Below are 15,504 nucleotides of genomic sequence, written 5' to 3'. Positions count from 1 at the left end.
TTCTCGCAGCCTCCGGACTCCAGGGTTGGTCCGTTCAGACAATTTTCATTTAGGGAAATCTGTTAGAGTGGTCATGGGGTGGGCTCAAAGCCAGCGCGCTCTTCTTGCCTCCTCCCTGTCCTCCTCCTGCTACACCAAAAAGAAACTGTGGCAGCAGTGGTGAAGAGCAGCAAATTGGTCTCTCTTCACCTGATCAGATACAGAAACTACTATCTGCCATACTAGAAGACAGCAAGGGGTGAAAGAAGGAGCTCTGAAAGCTGTGCATCCTCTTCCATTCTCTTCCTCCCCAAGGGAGCAGAAAGGGGAACGAGGGGAAACAGCTTCCTCGAAGGAGAATTGTCTAGAAGAGCACAATGGACCGCTTCCGGATGATCTTCCAGTACTTCCAGTCCAACTCGGAGTCTGTAATGAACGGGATCTGTGGGCTGTTAGCCCTGGCTACTGTAAAGATTTATACCTGCCTTGACTTCAGCTGTCCCTGCCTGCCCCACTACAATATGGCATATGGCTTGGGGATCATGTTCGTGCCTCCCATCGCCCTCTTCTTCTGCGGCTTCATCCTCAACAGACAATCTCTGGTGATGCTGGAGGAGTGGAGGCGGCCACAGGGACACAGGAGAAAGGACCAGGCTGTCATCAGGTGGGGTTAGCACCAGGAGCAGAGCCCTCCTTTCCACCTCTCCTCTATCCTGTTTTCTCTCTGTATCTTTCATCCTGGTAAGTTAACTCCTTTCCTAACACTTTGCCCCATGAGTGTGGGGTCTGGGGCACAGTCAGTACGTGTGTTCTGTTGCACATGAAGGATTTTCACCAGGGCTTAAATGTGTAAGAAGAGGAGATGCTTGTATGTGCAAAAAGAGTGCCATTACCATCATGGTCATTCTTTATCAACAGCATTGTGATTTCCTTCCCTTCAGCTCAGTTATTGCAGACAGACCAATAAAATGGTGAGGAGAACCAGCTTCACCCCGTTACAGACAAACCATTACCCAGAACACAGGTTGCACAGAGGGCACTGAGAATGGCCTTGAAGAAAGGGGTTTTCCCAGACAGAAGCTGAGCTCCTATCTCTCTTTTCCCTCAGGTATATGTGCTGCTCCATCATGCAGCGAGCCATGGTTGCCCCAGTCGTCTGGATTGTGGTCACCCTCCTGGATGGCAAATGCCTGATCTGCGCCTTCAGCGGCTCTGTGGATCCCAAGAAGTTCGTGGGCTTTGCCAATGCCAGCCTGGCACAGGCACAGGAGATGCTCACCAGGGTGCCCTGCAAGGAGGATGAGCTGATGAGGAACAGCACATCCCGCAGGGCAGTGTCCAGGTACCTGCGCTGCTGGTCCCAGGTGGGTGGCTGGGAGGTGCTCAGGGCACCCACTCTTCATTCAGCTCATTATTGCTGTGGTCTGGCTGGGATCAGGGCTGCTCTTTGATGCCTTATGCCCCAAAATGACATTGCCCTCAGTGACAATCTCCAAAGTCACCTGGGAAGAGAAAAATAAGGAAGGAAATAACTTTTTTTAATTAACAGGACTTTGCTTCTAAAAGAACCAGCACATTCTAAACCCATATAATAAAAAGCAGGTTGTGAGGAATATCAGGGCCTGCTAAGACTCTGCCTGTTTAGGGCCAAAGAAGCTTTCTAACTTGTCAGGTAGGAGCCACTGCTTTAAGGACAGTGAAAGCTGAGATGGTGAAATCAGTTTGCTTCTGAACGATATGAGAATGGGACACTTGGCCTCAGAGCCTGTGTAGGTAGCAGGTGGCTCTCAGTGGAAATAAATGTGTGCCAGCAGAAGAGTATCAAGTCCTCTTCATCTAAGGCACTCCCATGCTTAAAGTAAATGCTCCAGACTCCTTGCAAAGAGTTATTCTACTGAACTACTGATGCACAGATAAACGTCAAGTATTCCCTGGGAAGAGGTGACAGCCTCCCCAGCACTCTCAGCCTAAGTGCAGTTTCAGGAGCTGGATTTAAGGGACAGATTAAGACAGGAGTCCCAACACAACCACACAAAGCCCTTTCTCAGCAGTACAAGCAAACAGCTTGTGCCTGTCTTTTTGCTTATGTTGATGCTGTTCTTCTGCTTATTTCTTATCACCCAGGCCCTTGGCTGGAGCATTGTGTTGATCCTCATCATAGCCGTTTTCCTTGCCCGCTGGCTCACACCTTGCTTCAGCCAGGCTGCCCTCCTCCAGACACGTCACTGGAGTAACTACATTGACATCGAGCAGAAGATCTTTGAGGAAACCTGCTGTGAGCACAGCCGGCTCTTTGCTCACCAATGCATCCTTCACTTCTTTGAAAGCATGCGGAAAGAAATCAGACAGCACAGCTTCATCTTGCCTACAGAGAAAGAGGGAGAGGAAGATCTTCTCCGGGGCATCACAGACCATGATCAAGTGAACAAACTTCTGGAAATGTGGTACTATGAGAAACCTCCCTTGGATGTGAGCCGGGTGACCCACAGACATCCCCTGGGGCAAGAGAGATCTCCTCCACCATGGGCAGGTAGCTGCAATGCCAGGTCTAAATTCACCCAGCACACCCATGTGTGAAGGGGAGATTGTCCTGAAGTCAACACAGCTGTGACCAGCAGAGAAATGACCACAGTGTTCACCTTTTCCTCCAGGTCCAAAGGTTGGGCTCTGGGGCATCGAGCAGAACCTCTCGCAGAACTAGCAAGACTAGCATACAGCCATAGTATGGTTTTAAATGCTATTTCTATCCAGTATTGCTGCTTGGGTGCATTAAACTTCTTCTGTGCTTTCCTTCAAAATGAACACCGCACTTTGATTTTCAGCTCTGGTTTACTATCACCGGGTGTGACACCACAAATCTCAGCCTGAGTTTTGCTGCAAACTCACCACACCACACAAGTCAAATCAGCGATTTTCCTAGCCCTGCTCAGACCAGAGGTCCGCAGCTCTCCTTTGCATGCTGCTTTCCATGTTCTCAGGCCTTAAGTCATCTCAGGGTGGCCACAAAACAAATGCGAAGAAGGAGACATGCAATAGCTTTGTGAGCTGTGTCGGGAGGAATCAGGAGGATTTAAGGGCAGTGCCACAGATTTTTTGCAGGTACACAAAGGCTCACGTGGGAGGATCAGTTTAGTCACAGGGCAGCTTTGGTTGACTGGGGGGTGCTCAGGCACTCAGTCTTTTTGTGGCCTCTTGTCTCTGACCCTTCAGCCCCTGACCTCTGGCCCATAGATTTTTTGAGCCTTTGTTTGGGACTAGAGACAAGATCCACCCTTTAATCCATACCTTTTACATCATGCTCAGATGACACAGTTTCTACATCTCCTAATTACCGTCATCTGTTTTGCTTCTTGATACATACATAACATGCTCATAGCCAATGGACTGTCCACATACGATGCTGCTGATGTTCATTTAGTTCATAACTTTGAATTCAATATGTTATTACAATCCTTCAGTGCAGGTAGAATGACCTTTGAGCTATTGATCTTTGGCCCAGTGACCATTTAACCTAATACATATTGACTTTTGGCCTGGTTACCTTTGACCCACTGACCTTTGATCTATCGACATAATAGCTATTGATGTATTGACCTATTGATCAGTCACCAGCTGACCCAACAATCACAAAGTGACACAGCCCAGCTACATTCAAAGGGAGGCTGCTCCTAAACTAAACACAGCAGATCGAACTGCAGCAGAGCCACATAAACTTACTGCAGCAGGGCACAATTTCCTCGCTATTTCCATACATCTGATTTTCATACCTGGACACCTGCAAGTGCAAATTAGACATTTATGCTCATGCAAACTACCCACTTCTGGAGTTAGTAGCCACTAGTAGCACGGGATTGTTTTACTGCATAAGTACTATGACTGTTAGGCAGATGTGGAAATCTTGGAGAATAAGCACACAGTAGAGTCTGTTCCAGATATGTTCCTGAGAATGTTGGCTCAGTTGAAACCTGACTTGCTGTCTGTCTCCTACATCTCTACTCCTACAAAGCAGCGTTGAAGCATCAGTTTGCTCCTTCAAGCTGGCCAAAAGATGGGCAAATATTTGGATTCTAACTGGTCTTACAGTAGTGATGCCCAAAGGTCCCTTCCCACCAGCTCTGTTAGGAAACTGTGCTCTCATACAACACCAGGTGACCCAAGAGCTTCAGCATCTCTTTGTCTCTCAGGGCTGTCCTAATGCCCAGTGTGCAGATGTCCATGAAACAGTGATGCTGACACGCAAGGGTAGCTTTCCCCATCCCACCATCAATGTTCCCAGTGACACGGGAATTGTGACCGCCTTCCTGTCACTCCTCTCTGCCTCCTGTATTGACTGGGGCACACAGAGCCCTACACAACTCCTTGTTGTGGTGCCTGACCAGGCATCTAGGTGCCGAACTCCAGGCTGGGATGGACTTGGGCATGCACCACCCCTGCCAGGCCTGGTTCCCAAAGCACAAGCAGATGGGATCATAATGTTCCTGTACAGAAAATTTGTTGGAGTGAGCTTCCTGCTGGAAGTTCACCAAAAAAAGGCCCTCTCCCGTAAAAATGTGGGAAGAGAGACCAAGATCGATATATGAGCTCTGTTTTGAACCCCACTAACTTGCTATTGGCTTGCATGAGAACTGCTGGCTCTATACACCAGACTCAGGCTCCTCATTCATCTTTAACAAAAGATTTCCTAGAGATCAAAAGAAGTTCTGTGCATTTACAAGGCTGATTCATGGCAGCTTTGATGTAAACTGTCCTTTGGAAAGCCACGCACCAGGTGAACTGAGAAGCCAGCTGGCTCTCCTAGCCAGAGATACAATAATCTCATCCATATTCATGCAGGCAAATCTCTTTCCGTTTGAGGAGATCATGCAATTAACCTCCTTGCAGCAGGCAGAAACTGGACTCACTGTGCGTTACCAGTGAGCTTCGTGATCACCTCTATGGTGGTACCACTTTGACATTCGTGTCAGTAGCACAGCTGGTGACAGGCTGGAGGGAATGAATGCCTTGCTGGTGGTCAGCACTGGAGCAATATGTTTAAGGCCACTTATGGTCTAAATATACTTAGATCTTTTGGGCAGTTTGAAGGAGCAATGTAGTGCTCCAACACTGCTTTGTGAGATGGGAGTTGAGATGTAGGAGGGCAACAACAAAATCCACTTCTTTTTGTTTGTTCTGTAGAAGCTGAGCTCTGGGTGATGCAGATTTTGAGGGGGAGCCCCATTTTCCACCTGCGTTAGCAGAGCAGAGGTGGGGCATCCTGTCCAGTGTGGGAGGCACCCAGCTGCCCTGCTGCATTTGCAAGCAGGTTCACAGAGCCCAACCGGCAAGTCCCCTTCCTGCTGGGGCACAGATTGTTGTGGGCAGAACACAGCCAAGGCAGCACCTGTGCCCAGCAGCCAAGAGGAATGGTGACAGGGAGACTGCAGAAATGAGGATGTAGAGAAGAATGGAAACAGATTTAGCAAATGAGAAACAAGCCAGATCCCAGGGACGTGAGGAAGAGTGTGAGGATGTTCTGCAAGCAGCAAAATAAACAGAAAGAAAAAAAAAAGGTTATGTTTCCTGCAAATACTGGGGCTGTCAGAGCATGTAAGTGAGTTGTTGAACTGTACAGAGACTTGCTGATGTCCACCTTTCCAGAGAGGGTCTGAAAGAATGAAGTAAACCAAAGGACCGCAGTAGGGGAAGGAGAAGTTTCAGGAGGAAAATGGACAAGTTTCGGATGGTCTTCCAGTTCCTCCAGTCCAACCAGGAGTCCTTCATGAGCGGCATCTGTGGGATTATGGCCCTGGCCAGCGCCCAGCTGTACTCAGCCTTTGATTTCAACTGTCCCTGCCTGCCACGCTACAACCTGGCCTACGGGCTGGGCGTCCTCCTGGTGCCTCCCCTCATCCTGTTCCTGCTGGGCTTTGTGCTGAACAACAACGTGTCCATGCTGGCGGAGGAGTGGAGGAGGCCCCAAGGCCAGCGGGGAAAGGATGCGGCCGTCCTGCGCTACATGTTCTGCTCCATGGCGCAACGGGCCATGATCGCCCCGGCTGTCTGGGTGTCAGTGACACTGCTGGATGGGAAGTGCATCACATGTGCTTTCTGCACCGCACTGCCCGTGGAGGTCCTGGGCAATGCCAGCCACCATGACCTCCCCCAGGGAGAGGTGAAGCGGGTCCTTGCCCGCATCCCCTGCAAGGAGATCTACGATGGGCAGGAGCTCATTGCCAATGAAGTGGCCGTCAGGTACCTGCGGTGCATCTCACAGGTAAGAGGCATCACAGCTTGCCCTCTCTGAGGGTTTAGGATTAGGTGCTGACAGCCTTAGCTCTTCCTTAAAGGGGGCTTTTCATTTAATTAAAGCTGCAGGAGGAGGCAAGATGGTCAGTTCTGCAGGGGGACAAGTTGTACCCTTCATAGCAGCCTCTTGGACTCCTCTCTACCAAGCCTGGTTTAGGTGCTGACTTCCTGACCATGGGCACTTGTGTCCTGACCACTGATCCCACGTGGGCCAGGTTGAGCAGCCCGGGATGGTGATGCACAGCAGAGCTGTGTACCAAGAGTCATTTAGGGCAAGTTCAGAGGGAGTAGATGTAGTTGTTACTCCACAGCTGCCACCACCTCATGTAACCCACTATTAACCTGTGGCTGCTCTGGGTGCTAGCTATATAGCTCATGTAAGCAGTGGGCTGACAACCACCTAGGCCAGTCACCTCTGTTGCTTAAAAGGCAACAGCCAGCATGTGTTTATTAGCCACACCAGGTAACCACAGATGAAAAAGTGCCAATAACTCCTTGTCCTGTGCTTAATTCTTCTCAGTTCTCTGCTTCTGGCCACAGTTAGAATCAGGATGGTCCAATAGCCTCCCATCACTTGTATTCTCCTGTTTTATAGCTGCTCTCCCTGTGTTCGTTAGGACAGATAGGAATCGTATCTATTTTCAGAAGAGAAATGAAGCTTTGGAAGAAGGGTTATTATAGTCTGCCCAAGACAGATCTGGTATCCCCCGCTTATCCCCACAGGCTCTTGGCTGGTGCTTTGTGCTGTTGATGACCACGCTGGCATTCTTGGTCAGATCCCTCCGGCCCTGCTTCACCCAAGCTGTCTTCCTGAAGAGCAGGTATTGGTCCCATTACATCGACATCGAACGCAAGCTGTTTGATGAGACCTGTGCAGAGCATGCCAAGAGCTTTGCCAAAGTCTGCATCCAGCAGTTCTTCCAGGGCATGAGCAAGGACCTGGCAGCCACTCACTGCCACCCACCCAAAAAAAACCCCACAGATGCTGGGGAAGCTACAGAGAAACTTTTGGGTATCACCGACTGGAGCACCATGAACACGGCCCTGAAGAGCTGGCACAGATGCAAGCCCCCACTGCACCTGTATCCAGCTGTGTCCCACAGCAGCAATGGCTGGGCTGGGGATTGGCAGCCCCAAACAAAACCCCACACACAGCCCACTGCTCCCCGGCGGGAGGCTGTGGCCTACTACAGTGGGGTGTGAGCAATAGAACAGCCATGCTTTTGGGATAAGGACTGTGGGGCGATGAGCACCCAAAGGGCAGCACTGGCCCCCAGGTGATTCCATCTGCTCCCCATGTGCAGCCCTACAGCCTGCATAATGCAGGGAATGATCTCTGTGTTGAGCAAGGCACTGGCCAAGACCTCAATGTGATAGCTGAGCTCTGGGGATGCTGGGGTATGTTGTGCATCCTGTGGCACCATGCCACAGGTTTGTGTGAAAGCAGTCGCTGACGTAGATGTGCAAAACTTCCTTTCTTTCATCACATGCACTTCATGGCCTGTTACAGAGCTGCAGAGGGGAGAGCTCCCTGCAACACCAAGGAGTGCTGTGCATTTGGGCAGTACTGACATATCCCCAGTAAAGAATCAAACTGGGCTGTCTGTCTCCCCATCTCACGCACCAACCCCTACACACACATGCAGTTTCCAGACCATGAGAAGATTTAAAATAAAGGTGATGCAAAAAAAAAAAATAAACCAGTGTAGGGGTATTGCATGTTATAGTGGGAGTGGTGTGGTTAGTGTCACAGACACAGCTCAAGGGAAAGAGCCATAAAGACTGTTTATAAAACCATTGGGGCTTCTTTATTTCAGAGCAGGGATGAGGAGCTGGGGCAGCATGTGGGACGGGCACTGGGCCAGCTGCAGCCCACGGAGGAACAGCTGGGTCAGCCACATGGCTGCAGGGTGCAGCACCAACCTTGTGCAACAGCAGGCGGGCACTGATTTCTGTACAGCCCAGAGATGAGGGAACCCAGGGCCTCGAGGCAGCAATGGAAACTTCTCCATTCACTCCTGGCTTTCATTGCATTAGCAACGCACAGGAGATAAAAAGCTTTTTGAAACACAAATATTACCCCTGCTGCATCCCTTTCTAAATGCTCATCCCCTTGAAATTTCTCCTACCTCATTCTTGTTTAAACCAACCCATTATGGCTCACTGGTAACTGAGGTGACTGTTGTGAATATAAACCTTAATTACCGGTGTCTAACTCCACAGAGGCTGTGGGGAGAGAAGAACAAAGGACAAAATGACAGTGGAATTCTTTGGGCTGCTCTGCAGCATGAACCAGCTCATAGTCAAAGGCTGAACGTAGCTGACTCCCAGGAGAAAGGAGCATGACACAGATTTATCTCAATCTTCACACCCCAAACTGTAATTAAGGCACCTGCCCAGAAATTAATAGGCACAAAACCTGATTTACAAGCAAAGGAGATTAAAAGATAAAGGCGGTTTCCACTCCCATTATTTGCAGCTCATGGCTCACCCAGAAAGCTGTACCCCAAGTCCCACCACAGCTGTGATCATCCCGTGGGGCCCACTGGCTCCATCCACATACCAAGGAACCTACGTGCATTTGCAAAGAAAAGCTTTTGGAGTTTCAGTTTAGATTTTGGGATCAAAGCTCTGTTTCATGCAGCAATTTGGGGAAGTCCCTGCAGAGCAGGCAGGGTGATCTCCCTGTGCCTGCAATTTGTCCCAGCAGCTTTTCTGGATTTGGGGGATATATCTCATCACTGCAGACCCCTCACTCGGGGATGCAGTGTGGCTCCCACAGGCTGCGGTCCTGGCACAAAGCATGTTTGGAAGTGGGGTTCTTAGTGGAGATGTGGAACTGCCATGGAGTACAGTGCAATCCAGCATTGCACTGCTTCAAAAACCAGGGCCAGCACACAAGAATGGGTATGGCTGGACCCAAACCCAGGTAGAGCATGAGGAGTACTCAGGACAAAGATCTCTGCAAACCTGCCCTAAGCCAATGTCTGCGGTCCAGCTCTGGGCACAGGAGAACTTGGGTGTTACTTGAAGGTTTGCCTGTGCTGAAGAGATCATCACAAGAGCACTGAGCTTAACCCTGGGGACAAAGAGGCTGCAGAAAAGGGATGGAGCCTCTGGCCTCTTCAACATGCTGGAACTGGAGTCAAGGCAGAGAGCAGAAAGCAAGGTATCAGTCTACAGAGGAAGTGGAAATCAAAAAGACAGAGACAGACAGGAACATGCTGCGATCTCCAGCTCAAGGGCTGCACCCAGCTCAAAAACACAGCTTGATCTACATAAGCCACAGCACTGTATCACAGCCATTACACCCCTCTGCTCTATCCATGAGAGTGGGTCCATCCCAGAGGCAAGAAGCAAAACCTGACAGAGCTCGTGGTGCCGGGTTCCTGCTTCTCGCAAAAACCCAGCCAGACTGGCATCTTCCCCACTGGCTCAGCCAGCTCTCAGTCACGAAAGCAGCAGTTCCTGCCCCTCCACCAGGGATCAGGGAAGGGCTTCTCCCACAGTGCCCCAACCTGCTCAGCTCCAGTCCCAACCTCATACCCATGGGTTCCAGCCTCATTCCCTCGGTTCCAGCCTCAGTCCCACCAGCATCCCCTGGGGAGCATGGGGGTCATGTCCAGACCAGACTGGGGGCTGCAGAATTTCCCCATCATGTTCCATCGAGGCATCCATTGTCCCCATCATGCAGGCAAACCCCATCCTCTCCACGGCCAGGCTGTGCACAGCTGCATCGCAGATCTACAACATACCAACGTGCTTTTTCCACTGACTCATTCTCGGCTTTTCCTTCCTTTCTTTTTATTTTTTTTTCTTTTAAAGGCACAACCCTCAGCCTTGCACTCAGCAGAAGCCACGCGCCTGCTCATCGCCCCACCCAGGCACAGGCCCCAAGAACAGCCTCCTCCCTCCCTCCTCCCAAAAGCTGACAGCCCAGGGCACCCTGCAAAGGAAGCTGCCGAACTTGAATACTGCTTTACCCACTTTTGCTTCACCCACCCGCCTGGCCTCAGCCAGACCCTCCCTGCTGCTCATCCCCTTTGCTGCCACGAGAGCCCCACTGGAGCCTGAGCAAAACCAACAAGAGAAAACTCCAGAAGGACTTCAACCAACAGCTTTCCAAGTAAGTGACGGTATTTTTTCACTTGCTTTCAAAGATGTCTTAGGGAAAGACTAACACTGCCTGCTAAAAAAATCCTTTGCTGAAAGCGTCTTTTCCCTTCCCATTCCACCCACTCATCAATCCCATCGTAACCCAGCAGCAGAGTGAGGGTAACCCCTCTGCCAACACATCATGCTCCTTGCCAGCTCCTCTTTTTGCTTTGCCTGGTACCAGGATCTAGAAGAGAGGTTACAAAGTCTTACTTATCAGCTTGCTCTAATAACAGGGATTTGAACACCCCACACCAGGGCAAGTTTGGAGGCTTAGTGCTCTTGCTTGCATCACACAGTGCAGCAGCCAGAGCCGCAGGCCGGAGCTGCTGTCACGTGGCTGTGGGTTTTGGCTTTGAGGAGGGAGTTTTGTATGTGGAAACCTGGGAAGATGCAGGAAGGTATTAAAGGCACTGGGTGCTTCTGTTAGAGCAGGGTGAATTACATCGCCTTTCTCTCACCTGCACAAATGACCCCATAGCCTTTTCCTTGTAACTGAGGCTGGCACAGGGATATCTCACCCTGGTTTTTGGGACAGCTGTGCTGGGGGGACAGGTCTCCCCCAGAACTCCTGTGCAATGATACGCACAGATGCTGCCAGTGCTGCACAAACCACAAGGGACTGTTAGCCAGCTGCCCAGGTCCTTCCTGCCTCCAGCAAACTCTGAGGCCTGCAGACTTTGTCATACTTGAAGCTTCCTGAAATTAAACCACACAGGGGTGCAGGGCAGATACAAAGGAAACAAAGAAATTAGCTGAGCAATGCTCGCAAAGGGGCAGCAAGGCAACTGTGGGAGAGGATCATCCTACCACATCCCAACCTAGCAAGAACTCCTATGTAATTTCAGGCCCAGCTCTATTGGTATTTGGTGTTTGTACGTTGAATCACAATAAGCTTTGCTTTCCCAGAAAATAACATCGCTTGCTGGCACCAGCAGCCCCTCACCCAGTTGCAGAGACTCCCAGTGGGGGAACAGGACTGCATTAGTGCATGGGGCCAACTACCACTATGTGCAGTTAAAGGCAAGGCACATGCAGAGCAGTAGGACAGGTCAGGTCCTCAGCCCCTAGCTGCTGCTTTCCCATTCATGCGCCTGGTCCTCCCCCAAAGCATATACCTGCATCCAAACCTGCCAGGCAAACTTGCAGCACCCATGGGACTCATTTCCTGCTGTCTCCCTGGCATACTTCGGGCTTTTACTAAATATTAACTCATCAGATGTAAGGAGGGAAGGCTAGAGCGTGAGTCAGTGGCAGGGCTTGGGATGCATCCATACTCCAGTGCTCTGGTCCAGTTTCCCCAGTAACACAGCGTCCTCCTTCATTACAGGCCTGGAAGATCAATAAGTGTCCAGCAGCAACACCAGTGGTAATCACTTCTGTGGGATGTGACTAAAGACAAAAGAAAGACTATGAACGTGCTAATGACAAGAGTAGAAATGATCGTCCCCTCAGTAATCTTTGCTGCAGAAATGCTCTTGGACATTTTAGTGGAAAACTGAGGAGTCTGAAGTTTCCCTCATTGCTTAGGCTGGATCCCTCCTCAATCCATTCTAAGTATCCCTGGTAGCAGCAGCCAGCTACAGAGGCTGAGACACCAGCTCTAAGTGACTGCAGTGAAGGTGTTTGTGCTCCCTTTCATTTCAGTCGTCCCAGGGCCATTTCACTCCCTATCTCTGTGTCCCTCAGTGCTGAGACGTGGGCAGTAGGCACCTCCTCTCATCCCCCATCTCCAGAAGAAGATGGCTGCTCTTGTCGCTGAAAACTTCCGCTTCCTCTCCTTGTTCTTCAAGAGCAAAGATGTCATGATCTTTAATGGCCTGGTGGCCCTGGGCACAGTGGGCAGCGAGGAGCTCTTCTCAGTTGTTGCCTTCCATTGCCCATGCTCCCCAGCCCGTAACTACATCTATGGGCTGGCTGCCATCGGTGTCCCAGCCCTGGCACTATTCCTCATCGGTGTTATCTTGAACAACCACACCTGGAACGTAGTGGCTGAGTGCCACAAGCGTGGCACCAAGAACTTCTCCACTGCTGCTACCTTCCTCCTCTTCGGTTCCATCATGGGCCGGGCGGCTGTGGCACCCGTCACCTGGTCAGTCATCTCTTTGCTGCGTGGGGAAGCTTACATCTGTGCACTCAGCGAGTTTGTCAGGCCATCCACCCTGGACAAGTTCCCATCTGAGTTCGGGGCTGAAGTGCTGGCAAGGTTCCCCTGCAAAGATGTGCCGGCAAACCTCACCAAGTTCAGGGATGAGGTGACACGGAGGCTGAGATATGAGTCCCAGGTAGGCATGTTGGGGAGAGAGCTGCATGGAGTGGGTAAGATCATCTTGACGTGTCCTAACGCAAACTCTCTCTCTCAGCTCTTTGGCTGGCTGCTCATTGGGATTGTTGCTGTCCTGGTTTTCCTCACCAAGTGTCTGAAGCACTGCTGCTCACCACTGAGCTACCGGCAGGAGGCCTACTGGGCCCAGTACCGCTCCAACGAGGACAAGCTCTTCCGCCGCACAGCTGAAGTCCACTCCAGGATCCTGGCAGCAAATAATGTGAAGCAATTCTTTGGATTTGTGGCGCTTGACAAGGAGGAGAAGGAGCTGGTACAGGAGTTCCCAGTGGAGGGCGTCCAGCCAAGCCCCCAGTGGAACGCCATCACGGGTGTCTACATCTACCGGGAGAACAAGGGTTTCCCCCTCTACAGCCGGCTCCACAAATGGGCAAAAGGGGTGGAAGGGAACGGGCCAACCCCAGAGGGCCACGAAATGCTCTTCTTGGCTTCCTAAGACAGATGGGTGCTGGGAGCAGTTCCCCAGTCTGCCTGGCAGGCCTATCAGTATTGGTGTGCAGCTCATGGATTTGCTGGGAATATTCCTGCCAGCAGGATTACTACTCTCAGCAGGTAAAAAGGAATCAACAGCCTCAAGGTAGAGGCTGATAAGCAATGCACTGAGCTGAGGAACCCCTCCCTTGGAGACAACCATCTTGCTGGTGCTCCCAGAGTGATAAGGGGAGCAGAGCAGATGCACACCTTACCTCCAGGCTGCTGGTGAGCCCTGCTGTCTTAAGCACCATCAGAAACCTCAGGGAAAAAGAGCTGGGAACATTTCTAGCTCTGATTCTTGCAGTCCCACCTTTCTCCCCTGTGGAAGGGTTAGTCTCAGCCATTCTACGTATCCACCTTTTTATCAACACCAGTATCTTCTTATGCAGTTCTACAGCGCATGTTACACTGACAGGCCCTGGAGCACATTATGGACTTCAGAGGGAAAGAAGGAAACTGAGTACATTCCTATAGCAACAAGGATACAATAGCATCTGGGAAGGAGTTTGTCAGTACTACATCAGCACACCAAATAACTGAGAGACTAAGGCAAGAGGAATTGACGATATTGTAGGCATTCAGAAAGACACTCTGTAATTACCAAGTTGAAATTTGGGTAGGACACTAAACTCCCTTTGTTCTTATTGAAGCGTCTGGAAACCTCTAATGAGCCCAAATGGTCGCAGCCATGAGAATATAACCCTGGAAGGTGACACCATCAGCAGAATAGCTTTCAGGCGAGGTGGCATAGTGGAGGCTCAAAGGGAGAACAGCACTCACACTGAACCACAGTACTGTGTGCAGCTCATTGCATTGCTCATCCACCACTGGATGAGAGTCCTGCTTGTTTGTGTTGACAAGCTGGTACAAAACCCCAGCCAGAATTACATACATATAATTATATGTATATACATATATATATATAGTGTGTGTGTGTGTACACACATATGGTATGTATATACATATATATATTATATATATATCATATATATATATATATAATTATACTTTACTGTACTAACAGAGCATATTTCTTCCAGGGAAAGGGGGCAAGAAACTTGCCAGCCAAAATACCACGTTACATGCACTCATCTGCTCTATTGCTACTGCATCACAACAGACTTTGGGATTGGGATGAGGGGAGCAGCCCTCTCTCTACTCCTCTACCACTGAACTAAATTCTTACTGCTGCTTTAAACAGTCCCTGCAGCAAACCATCTGTTTTAGGGACTCAGCTTTACTGAGAGAGCAAGTCTAGAGTGGTGTTATACTTGCAATTGCTGACACTGTGCTGACTGTGGCTTCAAGGCTGTTCTGGCACTGTGCCCCTTTCTGCCTGAGAGTCAGACCTATATACCTAACACTTCAGAGGAGGCAGGACAATGGAGTTTGGTTTTCCTACTTGTACATTTCCTCTACAGACACAACTTCCACTTCCACTATGCCATTTACTGAAAAGCCTTGAACTGTTAAGAAACAAACTAAAAAAGCTCACTGAACTCAGAGAAGCTTAAACACAAGATTTGAAATAAACTATTAAATGAGGGTTTTTTTTGTTGCCTTTTGACATTTCTTAAGGGGGTCACAGAAGGCATGTTTTAATATTTCCTTTGAAGCCAAGACCTGGGAACTTATTTTTGCTTTCTATTGAATATTTACATCCTCTTGTGTTTAGGTAACACCAAAATACTGTGTTTAAAGTATCACCACGTATTATAAACTAGCAGAGGAAGTGTCCCAGGACTCATGATCAGCTCCGCCATAATTTGCCTTTCATTTATGGGAAGGCCCAGCCAGCAGCTGACCCAACATTCAGGAATGATCATATGCAAGTTAAATAAAAACAAAAAAATCTGCATTCACTTGAGATAAAAAAAAAAGTTAATTTGCATTTCTCCTCATAGGCCCTCAGGGGTGAACACGCACACATCCCTGCCACCCCCACATGCAAGTCAGCAGATGCGAGGTAACTTGCTGAAACAGTAGCATGAGCATATTCCTCTTACTTGCCTTCCTGACATACCTCATTCCTTTGAACCACCTCTACTTCCTCCTCCTCTCCCCTCCTTTTGAAGGAGAGGGGCAAGACACAATGCTTGCTAAAGGATTTGTTTATCCTAATAGCACAGCATGTGTACAGCCCAGCCTTTGCTTGTTTAGCTTCTCTCTTCTCCATCAACTCCAGCTGCTTTCTATGTGTAGGGATGGGCCGAAGACTTGTGCAGCTTGCCCATTTTCCCACCATCCTCCCGGAGAGGCAGATTTGG

General features: G+C 49.8%; 3 protein-coding genes across 3 annotated transcripts; all 3 read left to right on the top strand.

The window, feature by feature from the left end:
• CALHM3 (calcium homeostasis modulator 3) lies at nucleotides 1–2,777 on the top strand. Its single transcript, XM_015866910.3, has 3 exons — nucleotides 1–643; nucleotides 1,088–1,343; nucleotides 2,104–2,777. Exons 1-3 carry the CDS (start codon nucleotides 357–359, stop codon nucleotides 2,554–2,556), a joined length of 996 nt encoding a protein of 331 aa, XP_015722396.2. The 5' UTR covers nucleotides 1–356; the 3' UTR covers nucleotides 2,557–2,777.
• Nucleotides 2,778–5,147: 2,370 nt separating this feature from the next.
• On the top strand, nucleotides 5,148–7,931 carry CALHM1 (calcium homeostasis modulator 1). Its single transcript, XM_015866913.3, has 2 exons — nucleotides 5,148–6,232; nucleotides 6,988–7,931. Exons 1-2 carry the CDS (start codon nucleotides 5,684–5,686, stop codon nucleotides 7,465–7,467), a joined length of 1,029 nt encoding a protein of 342 aa, XP_015722399.2. The 5' UTR covers nucleotides 5,148–5,683; the 3' UTR covers nucleotides 7,468–7,931.
• Nucleotides 7,932–10,165: 2,234 nt separating this feature from the next.
• On the top strand, nucleotides 10,166–14,783 carry CALHM2 (calcium homeostasis modulator family member 2). Its single transcript, XM_015866929.3, has 3 exons — nucleotides 10,166–10,390; nucleotides 11,750–12,704; nucleotides 12,783–14,783. The coding sequence occupies exons 2-3, from the start codon at nucleotides 12,162–12,164 to the stop codon at nucleotides 13,197–13,199; spliced, it is 960 nt and encodes a 319-aa protein (XP_015722415.1). The 5' UTR covers nucleotides 10,166–10,390; nucleotides 11,750–12,161; the 3' UTR covers nucleotides 13,200–14,783.
• Nucleotides 14,784–15,504: the final 721 nt, after the last annotated feature.

The sequence above is a fragment of the Coturnix japonica genome, chromosome 8 (genome assembly GCF_054131305.1).
Source record: "Coturnix japonica strain WE chromosome 8, WE-NBRP24, whole genome shotgun sequence".
Classification (NCBI taxonomy): Eukaryota; Metazoa; Chordata; class Aves; order Galliformes; family Phasianidae; genus Coturnix; species Coturnix japonica.
The sequence above is the reverse complement of the archived record's forward strand: the minus strand, read 5'-3'. Positions and strand labels throughout refer to the sequence as shown.

Coding starts and splice junctions, on each gene's coding strand:
- CALHM2 (XM_015866929.3), top strand. CDS start 12,162: ATGGCTGCTCTTGTCGCTGAAAACTTCCGCTTCCTCTCCTTGTTCTTC. Junction 12,705..12,782: donor GGCTGAGATATGAGTCCCAG/GTAGGCATGTTG, acceptor TCTCTCTCTCAG/CTCTTTGGCTGGCTGCTCAT.
- CALHM3 (XM_015866910.3), top strand. CDS start 357: ATGGACCGCTTCCGGATGATCTTCCAGTACTTCCAGTCCAACTCGGAG. Junction 644..1,087: donor AAGGACCAGGCTGTCATCAG/GTGGGGTTAGCA, acceptor CTTTTCCCTCAG/GTATATGTGCTGCTCCATCA. Junction 1,344..2,103: donor ACCTGCGCTGCTGGTCCCAG/GTGGGTGGCTGG, acceptor CTTATCACCCAG/GCCCTTGGCTGGAGCATTGT.
- CALHM1 (XM_015866913.3), top strand. CDS start 5,684: ATGGACAAGTTTCGGATGGTCTTCCAGTTCCTCCAGTCCAACCAGGAG. Junction 6,233..6,987: donor ACCTGCGGTGCATCTCACAG/GTAAGAGGCATC, acceptor TTATCCCCACAG/GCTCTTGGCTGGTGCTTTGT.